The 23185-nt window shown below is 39.7% G+C and overlaps 1 protein-coding gene across 2 annotated transcripts in view; it reads right to left on the bottom strand.

Annotated features, from left to right (window-relative positions):
- LOC148041750 (uncharacterized) overlaps positions 1-22114 on the bottom strand; it is a 33016-nt gene extending 10902 nt beyond the window's left edge. The window contains exon 1 of one of the 2 annotated variants that reach the window (XM_087682077.1): positions 21823-22114. In XM_087682077.1, coding sequence (XP_087538203.1) covers positions 21823-22020 — 198 coding nt within the window. In that variant the 5' untranslated portion in view covers positions 22021-22114. The remainder of the gene's footprint in view (positions 1-21822) is intronic. The other variant, XM_087682084.1, reaches the window with a different exon arrangement.
- Positions 22115-23185: the final 1071 nt, after the last annotated feature.

The following is a 23185-nucleotide window of genomic DNA, read 5'->3' as shown; positions in this document are numbered from 1 at the left end:
TTTCTCAACCTCTGGTGTTCCCAATGCTATAATCTTCGGAGTAAGGTTGTAGAAAGGCTAGGAGATTAGAGAGAATGCTGAGGAGAGAGAAAATTCAAACTTTCTTCACGAAGAACTAAAGAAAATTTGTCATTTACTGCTGCTGCCCTGTCTCAACAACTTGTAGATGTAAGGAACTGAAAAAAATCGTCATTTAATGTTGCTACCCTATCTCACAGCCTATAGATGTTGTCACCTACTATCGATTGCTCTTCTCCTGCCCCTGGCTGCCTTAGAAGGTCCTCCAATGGCTGCAAATCAGACCAACTGCATCTCCTCCCTATCTCTTACAAGCTGAATACACTAAAATGCCTCTCTCCAATCTCTAAAGACGTTTTTCAATCTTGCATGGGCATTTTTGACAAGTGGCAGACTTCTCAAATGGTTTTTCCAGCATTATCCATATTTAAATATTAATTTTCAGACTTTAAATACTGAAAATTAATCTAATAATTATTTCGATGCCCTAAAAAATAATCTGATTGACCAGTAATTAAATTGGTTAGGCAAGTTTCATTCCCGAGTGTCTCTACGCCATCTTTGACCATCAGATTCACATTAGATACCATTAAACGCCACTTCCCTAATATCACCAACTAATATTTATGGCCAAATGAAAGACCTAGGCCAATAGTTGGTACCAGATATCATCAATTACCTGTGCGGCATAACTTATAGCAACTTTTGCCTTTGACATCCCGCGATTTCCTCAATTCCCAAGCTCGTAAATTTACTCTAACCCCAATTACACCTCACATGTACAACATTTACTTAACCATGTGATTAAAAATTAATCCACATGTTAAGTAAGGTTTCAAAAATACATGTCCTCATGACAATGTGCCATTTAGATGGACAACAATGGAAATTTCAGCATTCAAAAAGTTGAAAGAAAAGATAACTTCAGATCCTATGCTTGTGTTACCCGATCTAAGGAAGTCATCGTAGTTCAATGTGATGCATGTGGTAACAGCATTGGAGCTGTCCTTATATAGGATGGTCGAGTTGTGGCTTATGAGAGCCGAATACTTCACAATGCAAAAAAAAAAAGTATATCTATGGGAAAGAGCTCTTGATTGTAATTCATGCACTGTCTATGTGGAAATATTATTTGTTGGGAATTGATTTTACAATGCAGACAGACCATCAAACTTTGATGGTACTTTTTGACACAAACAAAGTTGCCAGAGATGCATATGAGATGGGCGAATTTTCTCTGTATGTTTCATTTTCAAATTGTACATATTGATGGTAAAAAGAATATTGTGGCTAATGCACTGTCACATAAGCCACAAATTTCAGCCATCACAATGGTTTACTTTATCACACTGAATTGGATGCCATGAAAGAGCAATATGTAGCTCTTTCAGACTTTGCTAATACTTATGATTAGCTTTGCAATGGCTAAAGACATGAGCACTTTGTGCTAAGAGATGGATTTCTCATGATGCATGAACGACTGTGAATCACAAAGTAGTCGAGGCCGAGAGTTATCACTGAAAGTCATGCTCCTCAGTATGCAGGGCACAGAGGTATTGATGCCACAGTCAAGGTAGTGGAGCATTTCTTTTATTGGCTAGCTTGGAGGCATGATGTAGAACAGTTTGTCAAGACATGTATCATATGTCTAAAGGTAAAGTATCATAGGCAAAAGATGCCAGGTTTATTGCAGCCCTTTCCTATTCCAGATAAGCCTTGGCAAAGCATTGCAATGGACTTTATTTTTAGCTTCTTAGGACACCTAGAAGGAATGATGGGATATGAACTATCATTTGCAGGTTTAGCAAATAAGCCCATTTCATTCCGATGAGGAAAAAAATAAAGGCTGATCATATGGTACGATTATTTTTGCAACACATCTTTAAGAACCATGGTATGCCAAAGTCAATCGTTAGTGATCGAGACCCGCAGATGACTAGTTATTTTGAAAGGGCTTGTTTGAGAATGTGGATACCATGCTGAAATTCTCATCATCCTTCCATCCACACACAAATGGTCAATCTAAGAAAAAAATTCCACAATGTTAGATCTTTTGAGGTTCTATATTTCAAATCACAAGACATAGTGAAAGTAATATTTGCCCTTGGTTGAGTTTGCTTACAACAACATAGTGCATAGTTCCACTGGTAAAGCTCCATTTGAGGCGGTTGAGGGTGGCAAGAAGGTACCACCTATCTTGCAAACTAAGAATAAGATCTTTGAGGCTAACGGTTATGTGGAAAACTTAGATGTAACCTATGCAAAGATAAGATATGCACTTCAAATATCATAAGAAAAGCAAAATATAAAATATACAAAGATAAAATATGCACTTCAGATATCATAAAAAAAGCAAAAGAGGAAAACTGATCGTCACAGATGTACTTTGCAATTTGTAGAGGGCAATTATGTATTGCTGCATTTTGAGAAGGCAAGGCCGAAAAAGATGAAAGGAAAAGAAATACTATATCTAAAGTTGAGTATGAGATACTATGGACCCTTCCAAGTGTTGGAAAATATCAATGATGTGGCATATCAAGTGAAATTACCTCCACATATACGAATACACAATGCCTTTCATGTTAGTTTGTTAAGGCCTTTTCATGGTGAAATACCAAAGGATATGTCTGCTGAAATTCAGCCTGAGGTTGAGGAGCTGGATGAGATTTTGGTACCCGAGAAAATTTGGGCATATAAGGAAAGAAGGGTCAAAGGTGAAGTTTCTAGAAGATACTTGGGAAATTTCAGAATTGTTCGCCAATGGATGCCAAATGGATGAAAGAGGATGACTTGACAAACCATCCTCAATCGTTGCAGCTTTATCTAGATGCCTTTCAGTTGGAGCCGACTTTAGTTCAAGCTCAATCAGGTTCAACAAAGCAAGGGTCTAGAGTATTGCCTAATGCTCAAGGGGGAGGTAGCACTTTCACTCCTCCAGTTATTGACAACTCTCGTATGTTGTAGATCTCGGATGTATTCACTGACAATATGTTTGCCATAAGGTTACTACTTAGTATACTAGTCATTGTGAGGTATATACAAATGAGTATGAGTTTTACCTGGGCACTGGAACTATACTTTTGCATCAACTTATGATCAGTTTGGCATGAATTTTGCCTCAACTTTGAGAAAAAAAATTCTAATTAGTTTTAGCTCAGTTTTTTATCAATTTCAGAACCGTTTATGGTCACTTTTTGGGATCAGTTTTTGCATTGATTCCTGGTCAATTTCCACAATGAGTTTGTGATCAGTTTGGGGTCACATTTGTAGTAGTTTGTGATCAGGTCTCTGACCAGCAAATGATCAGTTTATGATCAGATTATGCTCAGTTTTCAATAGTTTATGGCTGGTTCCATGGACAACAAAGGTTACTAAATGCCATTGACAGTTTCTGCTTTACTATAATTTTGAAGTCAGAACAATTGAGAAACATAAGTTGTGGATGTATCCAATGGGTTTTTAGCAACAGTTCTTGATTGTTAGAAATTTTCAGCAAGGTTTGGGGCATGTAGCATGGTTGGATAACAATGCGCAATGTTGAGATTGTGATGCCTTATGGAAATTCCAGTGTAGAATGTTTTTCCTTTGGCACAATGCAATGCAATCAAGGACGATTGCAGGGATTTCAAGGAGGAGGTCTATCACGGGGACGTGAAATTTTGAGATGCTTTAATCTTGTTGATAACATTTGATTAAGTTATTAATCAAATGTGCAAGGTTGTTTAGCACATGTGATGCACATGGCAGTTATTTCATGGTAACAAGCCAAGGATCCCAAGGATATAGTGGGTGTCAAAGGAAAAAGCTATGATAAGTTATGCCAACGAGACCTGGGGGTCAATTAGTGTCAATTTTGACCCTATGACGATTATATGGCCGATAAGTGTCAATGGCGACACTAATTAATTTTGGGCAGAGTCAAAAGTATTGGAATTAATTTTCAAAGCTATTTAATTTCAAAAATTAATTAAATGGCTGGATAATGCTAAAAAATGGGTTTAGAAGGCTGCCACTCCGCACAAAATGCCATGCAAACTAAGAAAACGTTTTTGGGGGCTGAGTCTCAACCATTCAACCAGTTTTACAACTTGGGAGAGAAAGAGGGAGAGAGTTGGTGGTCCATTTTCTGATTAGAGAACAGCAATTTGTTTCAAAAGACACCCATCAAGGGGCCTCAGCAAAAGCAGAGGATAGCAAGGAATCACCTTCTAGGAACTGGCAACAGCACTGCTGATCAGGTGACAGCATTTTGGAGGTGTTTGGCAATAGGTGACTACATTAAATACAAGCTAGAGCTATTGAGAAACCCTTCACCTGCAGTTTGCATTTTTGTGTTTCTGCGTTTTGCGTTTAGGGTTTGCAGCCCCAAAAAGGAGCGCCATCCTAAACTGATGGTGCCTATTTATAGGCCACTCTCTCATTCATTCCCCACGGCTGATTCATTCACTCTATCACCTCTTCTCTCCAACCTCTCCACTACCCTCACACCCCTTGAAGAGGACATCGCAGTTTGTGGTTCGTGGCTGTCTTCATCATCTTCCTTGTGCTACAGCACCCTTGTTCCCTTGTATCACATTCACTCCATGATTCATAACTTCATCATTCCATTCATCAAAGTTTATTCTCTCTTCTCCTCTTCTTCATGTTTTCCGAGTTCACTCCGTGTTCCTCCCCGCAAACCCTATTGTCTCGCTGCTACGTCATCTTTTGACACGGTATCAGAGTTGGATCTGCTCAAACAGTGGCAAAGATCCTCCACTCCAATGACAGCAAAGACCGGTGGCAGGTTCGGCATCCACTTCTCTTCTTCTTCTACTGCATCAACATCTCGTTTTTGCAGGTTTCAGGTATTTTCAGCTTGCTGCCCACACCCCTTTCGCGGAGGACATCGCAATCTCAGCTATCCCTTGTTGTCATCTACAGTCTGGCGCTTATTTCTAGCCTTCCACCCATAGTTTGCAACTGTTTACAGCAGAGCAACTGTTGTAATCACTCTCCGTTCAAAAAACAATCTCGTTTTTGCATATTTCAGGTATTTCAGCTTGCTACCTACACCCCGGATGGGGAGGACATCGCGGTCCAAGCTAGCCATTGTTGTCTACAGTAGTTTGGCGCTTATTTCCAGCCTACCACACACTATTCGGAGCTGATTTCAGCATGTTGACTGCTACTACTGTTTTTTCCTGCGTTTTTAGTCTTTCTCTCTCCTACAGCCTGAGTTTTTAGTCTCTCTCTCTCCTACAGGCTATCTTGCCTACGTTTTTAGTCTTTCTCTCTCCTCACTTGCGTTTTTAGTTTTTCTCACACCTACATTGTCATCTGCATTAGATCCAGCCTTCCTTGGCTGCATTTGTCCACAAAGATCCTCCTCATCAGAGAAGACAAAGACCGGTGGCGGGTTCGGCATCAACATTTGATTTCTCTATCATTTTCACTGCGCATTGGAAGATATCCTTTTTCTACCTCCCACCCTCCCTTATCCAATTTACTGCACCAATACCATGGCGTCTCCCCCAACAACTTGCCCTTCTACTAGGTGTTTCTACTATGGCACGAACAGTCATCTCACCGAAGACTGCCGACATTGACCTTTGCTCCCCACCCCTCCGGAGTATATGCGTCTTCCACCAAGCACTCCTTGTGCCACCTCTCTTTCTGGGCCACAGAGATCGTTCTGCATCGGCTATCAGAGTATTATGCTCAAGGCAATAAGCCACACCCAACACGCACTAAGTCATTTCCAACACATGGAGGCTCTAAGACCTTATAAGGCGATAAGCCCTCTTGGAAACCACTCCCCTACGCGGAGGTTTCCTCCACCCACTTCCAGGTATAGTGGCTTCCACGGCCCACATCTCCTCCACAGTCCACTCTCCTGAGAGCCTGGGATTGTTCCCCACCATTGGCTCATCCCGAGCCGCGTTCTTTCCCATCCTCTTTCACTTAGGTTCGAGAGATCACTTCTGGGTGCTTTCCGACTTCTTCTTCCGAGCCCCAAATACCTTCTTTGGCACAACCGGCGGCACTTCCTTCGTCATCAAATGCTTCGCAGTCCGTGAGCCATGAGTGGTTGGATTTCCTTTCTCTCCTCAGATTGAGATTCGAAGGGGGATTTTCTTACTTCGCCCTCAAAGGGGGCTTCTAGTTCTTCTTTGGCTTCAAAGGGGGCCCCTACTTCTACTCCTTCCGATTTAGAGAGGAACCCTATGTGCCATGAAGTTCTTCACACACCACCTTTCACTTTTGAGGAGTGGCTCTCCTTTGAGCAATCATTTCCTCTACTCATACCCACGATCTAGAAGATCTACCTAGATCAGGACCCTTGGATCTTCAACAGCGACTTGGTGGCTAAGCCTTCGTATTTCTTCCAACATGGAATCACAAAGCTAGTGGCTTCTCTCCCGAGGTTGAGTTTCGGGTTCTACAACTCATCTTGTCTCTTGATTATCTTCAAAGGTCTCCTTTTAGGTGGTATTCTCAAATTACACAGTGGATCTTTTTCGTCGCTTGGTCAGCATGGAGCCAACTCCCGATCTTGAGTACGGGCATATCCTTATGGTTCTCGGCACCACACAAAGTCCGACATTCCTCCTATGCATTGCATGTTTTCATCATCTTTGTACTAGGGCGCTTGGGCAAGTGAAGAATTTTTCCATGAGGGACATTGTCCAAGTGGCACCTACTACATGTAGCATTACATCTCCACCTCACACTCCTCTTGTTCCCCTTTTTGGGCTTGAGAGGGGGTGTTGAGAAACCCTTCACCCACAGTTTGCATTTTTCCGTTTTGCGTTTAGGGTTTGCAACCCCAAAAAGAGGCGCCATCCTAGACTAACTGTGGCCACTCTCTCTTTCATTAGAGTTGAAGCGGAAGCAGATAAAGAAAGAGAGCTAAGAGCAGGCACATTAATTGAGGAGCTCAATGACGCAAACCTGAACAGTGTTGAACACTGAGAGTGAGAGTGAGTCGATGACTAGGTGTGTACTAGTGTGATACACACATAGAATAAAAGAATGTATTTATACTTACGATACGGTACACTTACACCCGCTAGGGTGAGTTCACATGTGTGAAGTAATATATACACGGGAGAGCGTGTAAAGGGCCTTTACACCCAACAACCTCCCACTTAAAGGTCCGAAGCGAACCTTTAACCAACTCCCACAAGCCTAATGCAATGCTCATGTGGAGCCTTTGCAAGACTTTAGTGAAAACATCTGCAGGGTTATCCTATGATTTGATCTTAGTCAAGGTGACTAGACCATCATCCAGAAACTGTCTGATAAAATGATACCGAACATCAATATGTTTGATACGTGCATGAAACATGGCATTCTTAGCCAGGCATATAGCGCTTTGGCTATCACATCTAAGTACAGGTGTTTTGGTAGGCAGCCCAAAATCCTTGACCAAACGACCAAGCCAAGCTGCTTCTTTTGAAGCTTCAGTGGCTGAAATATATTCAGCCTCAATGGTAGAGAGTGCTACTATTTTTTGCAATCTAGAGCACCAAGAAACCGCCCCACCAATCAAGGTAAAGATGTACCCACTAGTAGACTTGCAATCCAAGTCACCTGCCATGTCTACATCACAATACCCCTGCAGATCTAACGTACCCTTACCATAGCAAATACATTTTCTTTGTGTGCCCTTAAGCTACCGTAAGATACATTTCACTGCTTCCCAATGTGCTTTGCCAAGATTTGACATGAACCTACTTACAACTCCCACTGCGTAAGTAATGTCACGTCTAGTGGCAACCATAGCAAACATGAGTGAACCACAAGCTGAAGCATAAGGAACACCCTTCATAGTACTGGCTGCCTTATCATCTGTTGGGCAACCTACTTTGCTAAGCTTAAGATAAGGTGAAAAAGGTACACCAAGAGGCTTAGCATCAGCCATAGAAAAACAATCAAGTACTTTGCTGATGTACTTTTCTTATGAGAGAAATAACAGTTGTTGCTCTCTATCTCATGTTACACGCATACCCAAAATATGTTCAGTTGCACCCAAATCCTTCATGGAAAAGGCTGAATTCAACTGTCTTTTCAATGCATTAATCTGGCTTTTATGCTTACTAGCAATAAGCATATCATCCACATAAAGCACAAGTATAATAAGGCTTTTATCATCAGCCTTCTTAATATATAAGCAGTGATCTACACTACTACTTTTAAATCCATGTGAGAGCATGAAGGCATCAAACTTTTTATACCATTGTCTAGGAGCCTATTTCAAACCATACAAGCTTCTCTTAAGCTTACATACCAAATGCTCCTTTCCATATATAACAAAGCCTTCAGGCTGTTTCATGTACAGCTCTTCTTCCAGATCACCATGCAGAAATGCAATTCTAACATCTATCTAATCAAGTTTAAGATCCATAGATGCTACAATGACAAATAACACTCGAAGAGTGGTTATTTTGACAACGGGAGAAAACACTTCCTGAAAATCAACGCCCTCCTTTTGTGTATTGCCCTTAGCCACAAGTCTGACTTTGTATTTGGGTTTGCCATCCACACATTTGATTTTATAGACCCATTTGTTAGGAATGGCTTTCCTATCCTTGGGCAATGTAACCAAATCCCAAGTATCATTCAAATACAATGACTCCATTTCTTCTTGCATAGCTAGCTCCCACTTTTTCTTTAACTCACATGATAAGGCCTCTTTATACGTAAGAGACTCACCTTCATCTGTGAGCAAACTACAATCCAAAGAAGGATCAAATCTTTGTATAGGTCTTTTGACACGTGTAGACCTTCTTAACCAACGATTTGTGTTATCAGGTAATGGATCCACATCCAAGGGAATGTCAATGACCTCATTGTTTGGCTGCTGAATTGCATGTTCAAGTTGCTGTAATACAATTTCAGGCTGCTGTAATTCATTTTCAACATGCTGATTTTGGTGCTCAAGCTGATGTTCAACATCCCCTTGCTGCCCATTTTCATCTAGCTCAATAATGATACGCTGATTGTCATAATCAGTATCAAAAGGAGCTGAAATTTCAGTGGCTGATGGCTGCTCAAGTAACTGATCATGCTGAAATTTAACTTTCTTTTTGTCCAAGTCATTAGATGTGACATTTTTCAACAGCTTTGACTCATTAAATACCACATCTCGACTGCGTAGCACCTTTTTCATGCTTGGAACCCAAACTCTATAGCCCATTTCACCTTCATCTCCATAACCCATGAAGATGTCTCTATGAGATTTCATGTCAAGTTTGGTTCTGCTATCAACACATACATGTACATAGCATTCGCAGCCAGAGACTCTTAAGTGGTCGTATGAAGTAGGTTTGCCAGACCAAACCTCTTCAGGGATGTCACTTTCACGTGCACGATGTGAACATCAGTTGCAAATATAAGAAGCTGTAAGCTCTCGTTTAATCCCATTGTCATCACAATTCTTTAGATACATACTCTCCCCCATTATCTGTTCTTATACATTTTAACTTTAAGTCTTTTTGAGTATTAACTGATGCATAAAACCTTTTAAAAGCATCCAACGCCTCACTTTTTTACTTAAGTAAGTAGACCCATAGCTTCATAGAATGGTCATCAATAAAAGACACAAAATAATGGAAACCACTGAGTTTTTATTGGCATGGTGAAAACATTAGAATGGACTAAATCCAAGATACATGCCTTCCTAGAGGCTCCATGAGACTATGGACTCTTTACATGTTTACCAAGAACACAATCATCACAAAAGTCAAGCTTTGAGTTTTTCACATCAACTCTTCCAAGTGAAGAGAGTGCCTGCAAACCCTTTTGGCTCATATGTCCAAGATGCTTGTGCCATAACTCCATGTGTGATTGTACTTCAGCAACTGCAACAAACTTTCCAGGAAGTGCCTTGCAGTAGAGATAATACAGAGTCCCCTTTTTACCACCTCTAGTGACTAGCATAGATTCTTTCTATATTTTCCACATACCACCACCAAAAGTAGTGAAGTAACCTTTGCTATCTAGCTGCCCAACAAAAAGCAAGCTCTTCTTGATGCCAAGTACATACCTAACATCATGAAGCATTAATTCTTGACCATTTTCTAGAGCCAAGTGTATGGTGTCCATTTCTTCAATATCACATGTATGATTGTTGCCAAGGTAGACTTTCCCAAGATTACCTTTTACAAGTAGAAAAACACTCCATAGATGGAGTTACATAAAAAGAAGCAACGCTATCAACAATCCACGATTGTGACAAACCATCATGAGCTGACAACAAAGCATCTATCACATCTGTTTTAGTGATATACATGTCCTCCACTGTCATAGCAAACGGATTTAAAAATGCAACTAGCAAATCAGCATCTTTATCCTCTTTTATTTCCTCAATAACAACAGTAGATACCACATTTGCTTTTTCTATCTCTTTAGGGGTAGAGCTACAATCCTTGTCATTCTTTTTGCCTTTTACATTAGCCTGCCTTTTGCGTTCTTGTTTCTTTTTAAAGTACCTGCAATTGGGCTTTTTATGCTCTTTGCGACCACATTGATAACAAGTTACATCTTGTTGTTTTTCCTTTGCTTTTGCTGCGATTTTTGTTTTTATTTGCAACATTATATCTTTTTCCAATTTTTCCTCTTACATTGTAGGCTAATCCACTGTTTTCCCCACTTGCCTTGCGTCTAATCTCTTCATTTAGAATAGAACCACGCACACCATCAAATGTCAAGTTGGGGTTATTGCTCAATGACACAACCAATGCTTCCCATGAATTAAGCAAGGTCATGAGCAAGAAGATAGCCCTCAATTTAGGATCAAAAGCTGGCAAACCTGCATCTTGTATAACTGACTCAAAATACCAGTGAAAGCATTCAAAGTCTCTGAGGTGGCTTGGACTCATCAAGCTTCAAGTTGACCAACTTCCGCATGAGATGTACCTGATTGATAGGAGTTGTATTCTCATAAGTAGCCTTGAGTTTCTCCCAAACAACATAGACAGTATCAAACCCCTTTATATCAACCAAACTATCATCTGTGACGGTCATTTTAATGTAAGTAATGGCCTTTTTATTCATTTTAGCCCAATCCTCATCTGACAAAGCAACAAGCTTATGTTCTTCTAAAGCATCATCACAATCCTTTAGAAAAAGTATATCTTACATACAATCTTTCCAAAGATCAAAACCATCGCCATTGAATTTACGAATCTCAAAGAGATTCTTTGTGTCAGACATAGATGCACTGTCGGCCATCTTCAGCAATACACAACTGAAATAAAGGGCTGAATGCTTTCAGCCAATAGCAAGGTTGCTGAATTGTAACAGCAAGTACACACTCTTGTACTTCCACGGTGTCCAAGAAGCAAATGTTTAGCTGCAAATTTTAATCTCAAGTACTGATTACAACATATGCACGAATCAAATCTGATACATTTGCATTAAGGACAGCTCCCACTTCAGTAAAACATCACCAAAATTCCCAAATGCAATGACTCAAATGCTGTATTTACCACTGTTTCACTGCATAGTGAGTATTCAGCAATACAGTACCAAGAAAAGCTGCCCTTTTTCAACATTTGAAGCATCCAAAACTCAAGACTCCCACTCAGCAGTGAATCTGCTGCAAATTTCACTATCCAGCCTCAAATCGACTCAAAATACATCACCAATGTGAAAAGCCCCAAAATTTCTACGGTGAATCTGCTCCAATTGCATAAATACATCTTCCCGAGCATCAAGTATGGGCTAATGTTGCAAAAATTTCACGATTCCTGCAAAAGCCCCAAATTTTGAGGTCCAAGAGTGCACAATTTCCAAGAAATTGGCTCAACTAAGCAAAAATTTCACTTACATTTGAGAATCCCCAAAATTTCCGAGACCTCTTACAATGTAAGAGGCATATCTGAAAAGAGGGGTAATGCAACCAGTAAAGGAAAAAGCAAAAGCAAAAGCAAGGGCAAACAGCAGGATATCACATGCTATCAATGTGGGCGTAAAGGGCATAAAAAGCCCGATTGCCAGTACTTCAAGAAAGAGCAAGAAAGAAAGAAACAATAGGGTAAGAAAAAGAAGGATGATAAGAAAGATGATGACAACTCTTCCTCAAAAGAAGTTGCAGAGGCAAATGTTACATCTAGTATGGTGATTGAAGAGCTTTCTAACACTGAAGAGATACTTATTGTAGCCTCATGTTATGATACAGATATTATGGCAGCAGCATGTGATATGCACATCACCAAAAAGGAGGCATGGATAGTGAACAGCGGTGCCTCTTTTCTGTTACCCCCTCTTTGGAGTCATTTTCTGAATACACTGCAGGTTGCCTAGGCAAGGTTTACTTCAGTAATAACTATGCATGTGAGACAGCGGGTGTTGGCACCATTCATTTGGCCCTTGAAAACGGCCAAGAGCTGATTTTGCAAGATGTTAGATTTGTATCTGGCATTAAGAAAAGTCTACTATTAGTTGGATAGCTTGATACTAAAGGGTATTTTACTACCTTTGGTGGTGGATCTTGGAAGGTCCATAAGGGCTCTATGATGATTGTTAAAGGCAGCAAAAGGGGGACTTTATATCACTTGCATTGTAAAGCATTACCTAGCAAGTTCTTAGCTGTGGCTGAAGTCCATTCACAGATGGAGCATTGGCTCAAAAGACTTGGTCATATAGCCTTCAAGTTCTCTCCTCTTTAGGGAGATTTGATGTAAAAGGCTCTGGTCTCGAATTTTGTAATGATTGCTTATATGGAAAACAAGTGAAGTCTTCTTATTACTCTGGTGTCGCTAAGAAGTCTAATGCTCTTGACTTAGTACACTCTGATGTACGCATATGGGGTGCACGGTACTTTGTTACTTTCATTGATGATTTCAGTAGAAAGTCATGGGTGTATGTACTTAAGAGCAAAAAGGAAGTATTGGATGCTTTTAAAAACTTTCATGCTTTTGTTACCACACAAAAAGGGCTTAAGTTGAAAGCCATAAGAACAGATAATGGAGGTGAGTATGTCTCAAATGAATTTAACAAGTTTTGTGAGATGCATGGCATTAAGAGGGAGTTGACAGCCCCTTATAATCATGCATCAAATGGCAAGGCTGAAAGATTTAACTGCACACTTTGTGAAAGAGTCAGGTGCATGCTGTCCACAGCTAATCTCCCGCAGCAGTTTTGGGGAGACGCTCTTAAAACTGCAATTCATGTATGCAATCACTCTCCCAATCATGCATTGGAAAATGGCATTCCTAAAGAGGTTTGGTCTGGAAAACCTACTTCATATGACTATTTGCGTATCTTTGGTTGTGATGCCTTTGTGCATATACCTGTATTATACACTAAAACGGCTAATGATGGCAGCCTTATTGTGCTGGTTTTATATGTGGATGACATGCTAATTGCAGGACAGCATAAGAGTACTTTGAATGCTCTTAAAAGGCAGCTAAGTTCAGCCTTCTCCATGAAAGATTTAGGGGCAGCTAAACACATTTTGGGCATACGCATTAAAAGAGACAGAGGGCAGCATTTGTTGTTTCAATCACAAGACAAGTATATCAACAAAGTACTTGACAAGTTTAATATGGCTGATGCTAAGCCTCTCGGTGTGCCTTTACCACCACATACAAAGCTTAGCAAATCTGATTGGCCTAACGATGATGTAGCTGCTAGTACCATGAAGGGTATACCTTATGCATCAGCTTGTGGATCTTTGATGTATACCATGGTTGCCACTCGCCCTAACATTGCTCATACAGTGGGAGTAGTTAGCAGATTTATGTCTAACCCTGGCAAGCCACATTGGGAAGCAGTGAAATGTATCTTTAGATACTTGAAAGATACACAAGAAAAGTGTATATGCTATGGGAAAGGGTACACTAGAGTTGCAAGGATTTTGTGATTCGGACATGGCAGGAGATCTTGACACTAGGAAATCTACCATTGGGTATGAACATATTTCAGCCACAGAAGCTTCTAAGGAAGATATTTGGCTTGGCCGTCTGGTCAAGGATTTTGGTCTTTCTTCACATACTCTAGTGCTTGGTTATGATAGCCAGAGTGCAGTATGTCTGGCTAAGAATGCCATGTCCCATGCACATACCAAACACATAGATGTTCGATATCACTTTATTTGACAGGTCTTGGATGATGGTCTTCTCACATTAACTAAGGTCAAAACCCAAGATAACCCTGCAGATGTTCTCACTAAGTATCTTGCAAAGGCTCAGCATGAGCATGGCATTCGTTTAATGGGAGTTGGTTAGCTTAAAGATACCACTTCGCACCTTTAAGTGAGAGGTTGTTGGATTGTTGGGTGTAAAGTCTCTTCGTCTCCATGTAAATAGTCTTACGGGTGTGAACACACCCTTATTGTACCTTGTACCCTAACATATAAATACATTATTTTATTCTTTGTGTACCGTCACAAACTGGTACACCTATCATCATCAGAAACAGAAACAATCAAAGGGAAGATGACTTTGAACACTTTCACACCACTTCTATCACCAATACATCCTATACTAACAATTGAGTAGGAGTGGGCTTCACAGCTTGCCCAACATCATGGAGTCTAACAACCTTTTGAGATCTGACGGGTTGAGTATAGCTTGAATCTCATGCATCGAGCCTAGCAAGACGTTGAAGGCAAACATGATTTTTTTCCTTTACATGTTTCACATAAATCTGAAGATATTGCAAGATTTTCATAGCCTTTATTAAGGATGGGCCCCTCTTTTTGGTCTCAACATCTCTCAACCATTTTGAGTAGACCTCAGCCATATTTGGTGGATAGCATGAGGATTTCTTTTGTAAACCCTAATTTTTGCAAAGGGTTTGACAACCACCTTGGGACCCATGCAAATGGGAATAGGCATCATACACTAAAATCAGCATCTGAAATTCATGGAATTAACCAGGATTTCAGATGCCATGCCATCCAATGTAAATTAGGGTAACATTTAGCCAATTGTTGGATTCCATTTGTGCAATTCTTGGGTGAAAATTAAGGGTCAATTGGACAAATTGCTTGTTGATTGTAAATACAACAAGGGGCTTTTGGATCAACAAACAAGATTGTGGAATCTCAACTTGTATACTATGCATTAGCGATCAAAGTTTTAAAAATACCAAAAGGGGCACTAATTTTGGGGCCAATAAAGTGTCCAATGTCCAAGATTATTAAGGTAAATTTTGCATTTCAATTAATGTGTATTTGCTGATTGCTATAATTAAATGCTTAATCAGGAAATTACCACCCTCTCCAAGAAGAAAGGCTGATTTTATGGTTACATTGCCGGGATACTATCAATGAAAATTAATTTCAAAATTAAATGCTCATCTCATATGCTTCTTTGATAACTTTGTCTGTGTCTGAAAGTATCTCAAAGTCTGATGATCTTTCTGCACTGTGAAATCAACCCCCAACTAATAATGTTTCCATGTAGACAGTCCATGAATTACAGCCAAGAGCTCTTTCTCATAGAACTGCAAATTCTTCTCCGCACCATGGAGAATTCGACTCTCGTAAGCCACAACATGGCCATCCTACATAAGAGCAACCCCAATGTTGTTACCACATGCATCACATTGAACGACAAATGAGTTCCTTAGATTGAGCAACACAAGCACAGGATCTGAAGTCATCGTTTTCTTTAACTTTTCAAATGTTGAAATTTCCACTATTATCCATCTAGCACATGCTTTTTCTGCAAGACATGCAATGGAGATACAATTTCAAAGAACCCACGTATATACTTCCTACACACAAACCCAAGAAGCTATGGATATACATTTCTCAAAGGTGGCCATGATCGTATTGCCTCAACCTTTGCACAGTCCATGCGAATACCATCAATCGATACAATATGCCCCAAAAAGTGGATTTCATACAAAAAGAATTCACTTTTCTTGTCATTAATAACGAGCCCGCGCTTACACAGGTCATTGAACGCAATGTCCAAGTGCTTCTATTCTCTGCCTCATTCTTTGAATAGACAATCATGTCATCAAAGAATGTATCCACAAATCCTCTATGTGGTCTGAAAATGCCATCCATCATCCTATTGAAAGTGGCAAGAACATTCGTAAGCCCAAAAGACATGACAAGAAACTCATATAACCCAAAAGATGACTTGAAAGCTGTATCGGGCACATCCTCCAATCTAATGTGTATTTGATAATACCCACTTTTCAAATCTATACAGCTAAATATAGCCATCCCCTACAATCTATCCATAACATCATCGATACGACCGATCAAAAACCAATTCTTTATCATAATCTTATTCAAGGCACGATAATCAATGGACATAAGCCATGAACCATCCTTTTCTACACCAAAAGCATTGAAGAATAAACAAGAGATGAGCTGGGCTAATTTTCTCTCTATGTTTTAGATTATTCAAGATGGATAGTGCCGCAAGGTCATGAAATTTTAAGATGCTTTAATCTTGCCAATAACATTTGATTAAGTTATTAATCAAATATGCAAGGTTATTTAGCACATGATGCACATGGTAGTTATTTCATGGCAACACTCCAAGGACCCCGAAGATGCATTGGATGTCAAAGGCAAAAGTTAAAATAAGTTATGTCGACTAGGTTTAATAACTGGATAATGCTGAAAAATGAGTTTAGAAGGCTACCACTTGGCAAAAATGCCCATGCAAGACTGAAAAACGTTTTTGGGGGCTTGAGAGAGGGATTCAGTTCATTTAACCTGCAAGAGAGAGAAAGGAGATACTCTTGGTTTGATCTGCAGCCATTGGAGGACCATCTAAGGTAGCTAGGAGCAGGAAATTTCAAAAGACTAAATTGAAGCAGCCAGTAAAAGTTCTAACCCTAGCAGATTGGGACTGGCGATAGCAAATTGGGACTAGCAATAGCAATTTAAGGCCTCATAAGCAGCTGGTGACGGCATTAAATGTTGTCTGGTACATACAATAATCAAATTTTAGGCTTTTCTTACGTGAAATTCAAAACTTTCTCTCTTCTAACATTCTCTCACCTTCTCCAACTTGTGCTTAGCCATTCTCAACATCTCTCAACCATATACAAGCAGTAACCAAATTTTAGGCTTTTCTCACATGAAAATCAAAAATTTCTCTTCTGACATTCTCTCACCTTCTCCAACTTGTGCTCAACCATTCTCAACATCTCTCAGCCATATTTGATGGACAACAAGAGGATTTCTACTATAAACCCTACATTTTTGTAGAAATTAGTGTTTAACGCCTTGGGACCCGCACCAACGGGAATAGGCATTATACACTGAAATTAATACCTAAATTTTATGGAATTGACAAGGATTTTAGATACCAAGTCATCCAATGTAAATTGGGGCAGCATTCGGCCAGTTGGTAGTTCCATTTGTGCAATTATTGGGTGAAAATCAAGGGGCAATAAGCCCAAATTGCTTGGTGATTGTATACACAACAAGGGTCTTTTGGATCAACAAAGAAGATTGTGAAATCTCAACTTGTACACTATACATTAGCAATCAAAGTTAAAGAAATACCAAAAGGGACATCAATTTTAGGGCCAACAGGATGTCCAATGTCCAAGATTATTAAGGTAAATTGTGCATTATAATTTATGTTTATTTACTTATTGCTATAATTAAGTGCTTAATCAAGAAATTACCACCCTCTCCAAGAAGAAAGATTGGTTTCAAATAGGATAAGTGTCTAGAGATTCCTAAAGGTGTGTGTGTGCCAATCATATGGAAAATATGAGGAGAGACAGGTAATATGACGAAGAAGTAAGCAAGAGAAGCAAAGCCAACATGCAAGCATAGAAAAAAACTGCCTTTGAAAATGTCGTGCAATGCCACGAGTATGGTGGATATGGAGTCGACCACTCCAAAGGTGACGAAAAAGGGATAAATCCACACAAATGCATGTTTACATAAATAGAATGCAAATGCATGGGATAATCTAAAGAAAGATACAAGTTTTCATGCTCATGCAGAATACAATGCAACAATGTCCCTTCAACAATACTCTCACAAGAGAATTGTTCACTTGGCCAAGCGTCTTTTTACAATCATGTCATCCTGACAGTGCGGATGAAGTTGTAAATGTCCATAATGTACAATACAAAGTAAATAAACATTAGAGTAAAAAATCGTAAGCATCATCACTATCACTATCAAGGCAAGGAAATTACTCCCTCTCAATTTCAAAGAAGAAATAAGAGGAAAGCACCCCCTCCCCGTCAATCTAATAAAGTAGAGAAGGGTGTACCCAAGCCAATCCGAGGTAGAGGGTACTATAGAACCGGCTTGTTGACTACCTTGGTCAAAATATCTACAAATTGTCACTCGATGGCACAAACTCTAGGCGAATAGTACCTACCTCAACCTTCTCTTTGGTGAAATGAATATAAACTACTACATGTCGTATCCGAGGTGTAAGGATCAAATTGCCCGCAAGGGCAATGGCACTTTGATTGTCATAGTACACAACTGTAGGCGTCTCATAAGAAAACTGAAGGAGAGCCAGTAAGTTCCTCAAATAGATGGCCTTTGTAATATCATCGAAGAGAGCCCGATACTCTGCCTCAACTATGGAAGCCTCCACAGTCTCTTACTTATGATTTCCTAGAGCAATAAAAAGCAACCTATTGTTGCTATCTCTGTTGAAACCTTATTGGATCACTCATTTGGCTCATCCACACTTGGCTCGATATTTCTTATGAGGTGGCTTTGTTGTCTTCCCACATGAAGACTTCTCTACATGCTCACAAGTGAGTTGTTATCCATGTGTTGCAGTATCTTCAAGGAACCCAATCCTATGGGATATCGAGAGAGGGCACTCACGTTGAAGTATTCAATTGGATTAGTGATATTGACACTCGTCGTCCTACAATCAAATATGCCTTCTCCTATGGATCCAATACAATTTCTTGGCGCAATAAGAAGCTACCTCTAGTTGCTCTTTCATCAATGGAGCCAAAGTATCAAGCATTGTATTCTATCACTCTAGAGACGAGATGACTCCACTATATCCTTACGGAGATTGGATTCCCACAAAAACTTTACTTATAGTCAAGATGTTGGATAGATAGTACATGGTGCCCGATAAATCAACCATTACAATAAGTAATTAATAACATAAAACTAAAATGTACAATTGACCACTTAATCTTGGACAATGAACAACCGGTTGGTCCTAAAATTGGCACCCCTTGCAGTGTTTCTTTAACTTGTATTACAATCTAGATGGAATACACTGAGATTCCTCAAAACTCCTTCACTCTCCAATTGCCTCTTGTTATCAATAATGACTAGCAAGCCTTCAAACCAATTTACCCCTTGGTTTGCTTGGGGATTGACCTTCAACTGTATTTCTTGGATGACAAATTCAGCCCCAAATATCCACTAGCTAAATGGCCACTTGAATCTCCTCAAATTGCCTCAATTTCAATAACTAAAGTCAAGTCTCCAAGTATTAATTCAGAGCATGTTTCCTAAGGTGGCTGTCAAACCCTAATTCTTTATATAAAATATGGTTTACAACAAAGATTAGTCAAAATATTCACCTTCAATGGTTAATTTTGCTGAAAATTACTACGGAAGAATGAGAATCGGCTAGAGAATAAAAGAGAATGCTAAATAGAGAGAAAATTTCAATTTTCTTCACAAGAAAGAAGATAAATCTGTTGTTGTCTTATTTGGACAGCATTAAATATTGTCACCTACTATCTTGGAGTTCTCTAATGTTGTCGCCAACCCCTATAGGTTATCGCCTATTGTTGGCCAACTTCTAGAGACAATTTCCTACTATAGAAACCATCCTAGCTGGGTGCCAATGCTCCTTAACTGCTGGTGTCTGCAGCAAACAGCTTCTCTCCTGATTCTCCACCTTTAAAATGGTCTCTCTTTGTCTCTCCTAGTCTCTAACCAGCTTTTCGTACTTGCATGGGCAAGTTTTGCCAAGTGACAACCTTTCAAAAATAATTTTCAACTTTATTATGTTAATTTTCTAAATATTACGTTTAAATAGTTATTTTATAGTTATTTATGGCTAAAAAAAGTAATATGACTAGCTAACAATTAAATTGGCTAGGCCAACTTATCACCCAAGTGATCCTAGACACTCATTAGGCCTAGAACTAGTGTTAATTAGTTAAATAATGTCAACTCTCTAGTGTCACCCTTACTAACACTTAAGGTTAATTAAATGGTCTAGGCCAAATTTTGACACCAAGTACCACCTGGTATCTATCTAATATAACTTGTTACAATTTTTGCCCTTTGATACTTACTAATATTTCGGGGGCCCAAGTCTCATATTGTGAAATAACTAACATGTACATTTGCATATTTGATTAACTTTTTAATCAAATGCTATACAAAGTATCAAAATTTCATTTTCTCATGACACCTACCATTTGTCACACCTAATGACATGTAGCTAGACACTTGTCTTGTGCTACTCCACTTTCTCTTTTTGCACTTGTTTTTTCCTTTCCCCTATAAAGAGAACTCATCTTTCCTTATTTTTCGTCAAGTTTCTTAACTATAAACTCTTGTATAACAATTGGAGATAGCCTAAAGCTGGCACCACCGATCTACATCATCTTTTACTCCTCCATCATCAAATATCTTCATATTACCTATTCATTCACTATTATTTTACAAAACAACAAACCTATAAATTCATTACAACCCTCCTTCTCGCACTCTTTTTACGTTTCAAAAACAAAAAACGAGTCATATCGATATGTTGCTACGCATCAATGGAGAAAGGCTTATTTTCTCTTTTCTTATTTTTATTTTGTAAACAAATCGGTTGTTCTTGATGCATAGTAAGTGATGCATATATGTATGTACATCTTTTCATGATTTTGTGAGAATGAATACTACTTTTTCACAATCTTTGATTGATTGTATTTGAGCTCTTCTCTAAAGGACTTGGATTGAGCAAAAATAAATTCCTTCGAGCGAGGTTATCCATCTTCAATCCTCAATCCTCAATCTTGTCTCAATTACTTTCACATTTCCATGACTATAAATTATTGTATTTAGCTTTATGTATTTGTTCTCTCCGTTTTTTGAAATATTAAGTCTTAACCCTTTTTTAATCTCATCATTCAATGAAGCATTCTTTGTATCGACCTAAACAACCAGACCAATGATGTTGAAACACAAAAGCCAAAACAAGTCAAATCATAGTCACCCTATCTACTATCACCCAATACATGACCCTTGGCCACAAGGCGTGCCTTATACTCGTTCCTTATACCCGTTCAAGGTACTATCGAAGCAAATAATCACTTGAAGGTCAATTGATGTCAATCATGTGTTAGTGTGTAAATGCATGCACCAACACCTAAGTGTGATTTCTCACTACATGAGTCACACTTCTCCTCAATCTATGTATCATAAGTCTCCAAGACAATATCTTTATGAGATGAGAATCTCTTCTTTTGGCCTTTACTATCACTAAGTATAATGCTACTAGTTACCATTTGATAATTATACGTATAAGAACCAGGATTTATAGTACTGGTATCTTTTTTTTTTTTAACAATCAAACATCGTCGGTAGATGACTACAACACAAGTATAGGCACAAATACGTACATGCATATACACAAAGGGAGGCACAAATCTGTAACGGTCCTACACATAAGATAAATTTGAGATTAAGCCCACGATAAGCACCGCCATGGAAATGAATACCATCTCTCTGTAATGATTCTTGTACAAAGCCAGAAATCTTTGAGAAAGGAGGAAAACACTCGTTTTCTTGGTCACAGATCCATAAATGACTCCTGTAGTCCGGTTCAGAGCTCAATAACATTTTTGAAACAACTGGACAATAGAGATGCGGAGAGAAATGCTTACCGGTACCGGATGTTTGCCGGAGAGCTGAATCCCTGAGGGTAGGCGGGAAAACTGTGAGAATAGGCTCTTATGGCTACGCCAACCGATCTTAGCATGATCAGTGGAGGATATGCCAAAGGAGGCCAGCCGAGGTACAGACAAGGACGGAGGTGAGACTGGCTTGAAGCGTTGATGAAGATGGCGATGGAGGCCCCCCATCCTGTGGTCATCTCCAGCAGATAATATTTCCGTTCATGGGACCCTTGTTACACACTAGGAGTGCGTAAGGTAAATATCCCCAAGTTGGTTTTGGCACAACATAACACGTCACGTCACAACACGTCACAGCACGACACGACGCGTCACAGCGCGTCACGACACGGCACGGCACGGCACGACACGGCACATCACGACATAACACGATTGCAAGAAAAGAGAGTGAGAGAGTTTTGAGAATGAAAGTGAGAGGATGTATTAGATTGAGAAGGATTTACAAAGGAACGGGTAATTCGAAGATGGCGCACCACGCAGCCTATTCTCGTCTCAACACCGTTTTGTAAGGAAGCAAGAGGATGCTCCCTTATACACTCCCCCCCCACGAGAAAGCTCAATGTCCTCATTGGGCGAGAGAGGGACTGGATATTTGACTGAAAAGAAATCGGGGGTCTTAATCCACTCCTAGAGAGCAGATCAGTGTCTTAGCCCGCTATTTACAAGGGAAGTATGTACAAGCCACGTCTTATCCACGGAATTTTTACAAGTGTGAGATAAGACGGATAGTTCGAGATGGAGAAGTATTATGCCTTGCCCACTGACTCAATTACACTTGTGGAACAAAGGACTTTGCCAAAAAGATGAAGTAGATTGATTCTGTCCACTCCTCACTGTACAAATCGTGAGACAGAAAATCACTCAGGAGGTAAAAGTGGATGATAGAGATCTGGATTTTCTCTTTCGTTGTAGAACTGCAGCAGTAAATCACGGGCGTGTTCGATGACTAAAGGTTCAATCACCCATGCAGCCTCTTTGATTGGGCGATTCTTCCATTTGATCTGGAATTCAGGATGTTTGCCGGTGAAGCGAGTTGCCAGAATGATTTCAGGTTCAAAGGGTAGTTGTTTAAGCTGATCTGGCAAAGGACGTTGGCGCCCGAATCTAGTGTCGGCATGGAACCTCCGAAGTAGTTGTACATGAAAGGCATCATGAATTAAAACGTTGGGTGGCAACTGGAGTTTGTAGGTGACATCATTAATACTGGTTACCACCTTGTAGGGGCCATAAAATCTGTTGTTGAACTTCGGAGTTAGGTTTTTGGGCAGATCTATATTTTTGGAACTGACCAACACCAAATCACCAGGGAAAAACTGTACATGTTTGCGGCGAT

This window comes from Lygodium microphyllum, chromosome 1, assembly GCF_053477565.2.
Source record: "Lygodium microphyllum isolate KBCC chromosome 1, Lygodium_microphyllum_v1.1.10, whole genome shotgun sequence".
In the NCBI taxonomy this organism is placed as follows: Eukaryota; Viridiplantae; Streptophyta; class Polypodiopsida; order Schizaeales; family Lygodiaceae; genus Lygodium; species Lygodium microphyllum.
This window is presented reverse-complemented; position numbering and strand designations above follow the sequence as displayed.